This window comes from Babylonia areolata, chromosome 29 (assembly GCF_041734735.1).
Source record: "Babylonia areolata isolate BAREFJ2019XMU chromosome 29, ASM4173473v1, whole genome shotgun sequence".
In the NCBI taxonomy this organism is placed as follows: Eukaryota; Metazoa; Mollusca; class Gastropoda; order Neogastropoda; family Buccinidae; genus Babylonia; species Babylonia areolata.
In genome coordinates, this window is record NC_134904.1 from 33121312 (window position 1) to 33126311 (window position 5000).

Here is a 5000-nt window from a genome sequence, read left to right on the forward strand (position 1 = left end):
TGTTTTGTTGTTTTTTTTGTTTTGTTGTTTTTTTTTCCTGCGTACAGTTTTCTTTGTTTTTCCGATCGAGGTGAATTTTTTTTTTAACATAATTTTGCAAGGAACAACCCTTTTGTTGCCGTGGGTTCTTTTGCGTGCGCTAAGTGCATGCTGCACACGAGACCTCGGTTTATCGTCTCATCCGAATGACTAACGTCCAGGCCACCACTCAAGGTCTAGTGGAGGGGGAGAAAATATCGGCGGCTGAGCCGTGATTCGAAACAGCGCACTCAGATTCTCTCGCTTCCTCGCGGATGCGCTACCTCTAGGCCATCACTCCACGTTCACGTGGAGACTTGATCTTATGGTGGTACTGTCCTCCTGATAACGCTTTCCCAAACTGACATGCATCGTCTGGCATTATGAAAAACAAACAAAAAACAACAACAACCCTCCTCTGATTATGTGCTTGGCTCTGCTCAGCTTTCGTTTCCTCCTACATGTATACTGCCTCAACTCCTGAAGCTTTTTTTTTCATATTTCCTACCCACAGCTGAGCAGTCATTGTTTTCTTTCACTGCCTGTGTGCCTGAAAGATCACATACCCGCCTCTTGTGGCCACGCACTCAAACAAAACAACTGTCCCATCTCGTTTACAAATCCTTCGTACACACTGTTCATATCACAACGAACAAGTTGTCAAACCATCAAACAGCACAATTATTAACCATATGAAGATATGCTGACATCAGTTTAAAAAACAAACAAACTAAAAACAAACAACCTAAGTTCGTATTGCCACCTAAAATGATTCAGTGACCTGGCTTAAACAATACTCCAAGGATGAGGGATTGAGGGAGTGAAGGGGAAAAAAAAAGACAGACACCAGTGCAGAGAGCCCACACTCTCTTCTTTCGTCAAGTATGTCCACTAAGTACCCCGAGCCTGGCTTTGAGAAAGTGCTCTTTTCAAACAGCTTTCCTCTCTGCCCAGTCTGCAGTTTCAATTTTCTCTAGCTGCCTATTTTCGTGTATGTGTGAATTTTGTTTTCCACCTCCGTAAGGTTTCCATCCATGTGATTTTTCTTTTCGCAAGATTCAACCTGTTCTTTGTTATTATTGATATTCTTGTTGTTGTTGTTGTTGTTGTTAGTAGTAGTAGTGTTGTTGTTGTTGTTGCGGATGAAGTTGTCGAAGAGCAGCTCTCCCACACAAGCTGCCTCAGAGGTGTAATACGAATAGCATCATGGACTAACACCTAACAGGTCGTGAGTTCAAATCCCATCACATACATGTTTATGTGGCATTTTGTTCAGCCAGAGGCTAGCTCCAGCCCGTAGTTGAAATATGCTGCGTAACTCTGATGGAAAAAATGTGACAACACAGTCGTCGAATGCCGAAAGTTGCTGTCACATTTCCAGAACAACAGAGCGGATGTCTACATCTCTAGGGAAATATTGACGCCAGCGTATGTTGTAAAAGGAACCATAAAGACAACGCTAAAACATAGCGAGTCCAAGTGAGTTTCTTCACTAGCAGCGTTTTCATTATCATTCTTAACCATCATCATAAAAATGCAGATTTCTCTTTTCCACATTCTGTGTTTTTCCATGTCCTGTTCTTGTGGTGACTTTAGTTTTGATTTTCCTTCCACTTTTAAGCTGGTGATGAGTTCGTCTCACACACACTGGTGTCGGCAGATTTCTTGAAAAAAATAAGTGCTGGAAGAACAAAGGGACGGTTTTCACACACAGGGAGAGATGTTTTCTCAGTCTGGCTGCTGATTTAAGCGATCATTCCTGTCGGGGGTCGATGAGAAAGGGTGGGGTGGGGTGGGGGGTCGAGTGGGGGTGGGGGGCCTTAAAATGTCGTCCTCTTTGAATATTGAAGTAGAACGGGCACCACCGAACACCACCAGGTGGTTTATTTAGAAGTGTGGAGTCTGGTGGGTGGTTTAACACCGACCTAACACCGATGGACTGCTGGACTGCTGGGATTACGCCAGAATGACCCGAGGTGTGGCTGTGTACGGGAGATTCGTATGATTGTTGTATATGCTTATTTGTTCGATTTTGCATTCAGTCTATCTAGACATGGTTCTAAACCCTCTATCTCAAATCTTTGTACTGAAGAAAAAAAAAAAGCTTGATCCTTTTTTTTCTGTGCTGCGATCATTTTCTGTTTAAAGTATACAGCGAATGCATTTTGACGCCATAGTGAATCAGAATCAGAATCATATGTATTTATCATGTAAATCACCAAAAAAGGCTTACACACATCAATGAAGGGTAAAATGAATCAAAATGAATGAAGGGTGTGAGATGTATAGCTTGACTTGTGTAATTTGAAATACCAATTTCTGAGTTTTGCAAGTTGTAGCTATACAGGGTCGTGTTTGCACACAAGACTGGCTGTACGGGTATTATTAGAATTGTGTGTGTGTGTGTGTGTGTGTGTGTGTGTGTGTGTTGACTCGAATTCGAAACAGGTTTCCTTGTCTTCAACCTTTATCATGATTTGTTGAGTATATCTTAAATTTTGAATGTTGAATATGTTCTAATGTCAGCATTGCATTCCCATTAATGCTGTCAATATCATAAGAAGGCAAATACACCAATGAAATATGTTAACGTAGACTGGAAGTAACAATACGCATCATTTTCCGTTGGCCTGTCACTGACAGTAACGATTAACAGGTGTGTCTAGCTCCCTTGTCAACAGTAAGAAGAGGAATGTAAAAGTACTCTCGAGAGTGTGAAAAATGACCGCTTTACAAGTTACCAGTATCATATTCAAGGAGACATCAACATGGCAATCGACCAAAGAAAACAGCACCCTTTCAGCGTCTGATACAAGCAGCTTTCTTGGTGACATTGACACGATACTCTGGTACATAATACCGCCCATTCTTCTTATACTTGGGACTTTCGGCAATGTGATGACAGTGGTGGTGATGCGAGGGATGCGATCTTCACAGTCCACTGCCTGTTTGTCCGTGTACTTCACAGCCCTTGCCCTGTCTGATCAGTGCCTTCTGATGACGTCTTTAACATTCTTCTGGGTGCACATGGGGTTCTCCTGGCCTCCGTCATTTTTTCGCTATGACCTTTTGTGCATTGCTCCTAAATTCCTCTGGTGCACAAGCGGAGTAACGTCAGCGTGGTTTCTGGTGTCAATGACGTATCAGAGAGTAATTTCTGTGATAGCTCCACACCGGGTCAAGATTCTGTGCACCGTGAGGAGAGGAAAGATCATTGTGGCCGTCATAGTTATCCTCGCTGTAGCACTGAACCTGCATTTCATGTTCAGTTGGTCCTACTGGCCGGAGCATGGCGACTGCCAGTACCGTGAGTCGTACATGATTTATTTAGAAATATTCGAATGGCTCGATCTTATCTGGGCATCGATGATTCCGTTTCTCTTCCTTGCAGCTGGGAACTCAGTTCTCGTGTGGCAGGTTGTCAAAGCGAAACAGTTCTCTCAAAAACTAAGAGGGAACGTTGAACAACAAGCCACTTCGGGAACTGATAAAGTGCATTCCATGTCGATGACATTGATCCTTACATCTGTAGCATTCTTGGTTTTGACGCTTCCGGTTTGTATTTTTGATGTGCTGTTAGAGATGATTTCTGGGGACGATTTCAGTGCGTTGATAAAACTGATGGAGACGTTTGTTATATTCTTATGGATAAGTGCTAGTGCATACAACTTTTATCTATATCTACTGAGCGGCAGTAAATTCAGACAGGAAACGAAACGATGTTTGCGATTTCAGGACGCAGGCAAGGCGAAGTGAACTTTCATAATTTGCCAAGCAGTGACATATCCACAACAAAAGCAAAGGACTTGATAACTTTTTTTATGGCAAACACAAAAAGGGTATTTTCCTAATATATATATATTTTTTTTTCTTTGTTCAGTTAGAAAAGATGGGTTCAATGGAGCAAACAATATGAAATGTTACTGAGCAATAATGAAGGAAATAGATTTATGATAAACTATGTGCAAATTTAGTTGGTTATTTGACAGAGAACAAATAATACCTTTTTTTCACATTGAAGAAAAATCATCAGAATAAATGGAATAAAAACAACTTGACTTACAACAGTAGCATGAAGATTTCCATACTTTTTGTGTATACACACCCGCACACAATCACGGAGGTAGAAAACAGAAACAACAAGGGATACACACACACACACACACACACACACACACACACACACACACACACACACACACACACACACACACACACACACACACACACACACACACACAAGTATCGCCCCCACCACATACACATCCCCCTCCCACCTGCAACTGTGAGAGACAGCACAAAAACAAAATAAATTGTTTGGCAAACATTGGAAGCAATGTGATTTTCAGACGAGTGCTTGGAAACTTCAAACGAATGAAGCAAATAACATGGCGGTCACTGACAATATCGTTTAAAGACAATTATATGACCCAGATCATGACGTTAAACAATATTAACAGCAAACAATATAAACACCGCGAAGAATACAACATGAAAACACTGCTTTTTTGTTTGTTTGTTTGTTTTTTGTTGTTGTTTTTTTGTTTTTTTGTTTGTTTGTTTGTTTTCTTTGTTGTTGTTTTTTTGCAACATATCATTTGATTGTAAAATAGAACAGCCTTCTTTTATTTCTTTTTTTATGTTTCTCAACTCTTCTTTACATCTTTGCAATTTCCTCTATACGATATTGTAATATGATTTTAAACAAAGGAAACTAGACGTACTAAAAATTAATGTTTTATATTTTCTGTGCATACAAAATCAAAAACCACTTAATTAATGTGAGCACACACTAACGCCATACCACTTTTATTTATTCATTTCTTTACTTTTTTTTCCCCCGATTTTATTTATTCGTCATAATCTATTTATTTATTCATTCATTTATCGTTGCTCTTTTGTAAGAATACCGATTGCGCACACTTTTTTTTTTCCACACTGGAAGTGTTTTCAGGTTTATCCATATCACATGGTGTAAAACA

At 40.3% G+C, this 5000-nt stretch overlaps 1 protein-coding gene across 1 annotated transcript in view; it reads left to right on the forward strand.

Annotated features, from left to right (window-relative positions):
* Positions 1–4022, forward strand: part of LOC143274980 (FMRFamide receptor-like) — a 12401-nt gene extending 8379 nt beyond the window's left edge. Inside the window, exon 2 of the mRNA XM_076579010.1 lies at positions 2675–4022. Coding sequence (XP_076435125.1) covers positions 2740–3774 — 1035 coding nt within the window. The 5' untranslated portion in view covers positions 2675–2739 and the 3' untranslated portion in view covers positions 3775–4022. The remainder of the gene's footprint in view (positions 1–2674) is intronic.
* Positions 4023–5000: the final 978 nt, after the last annotated feature.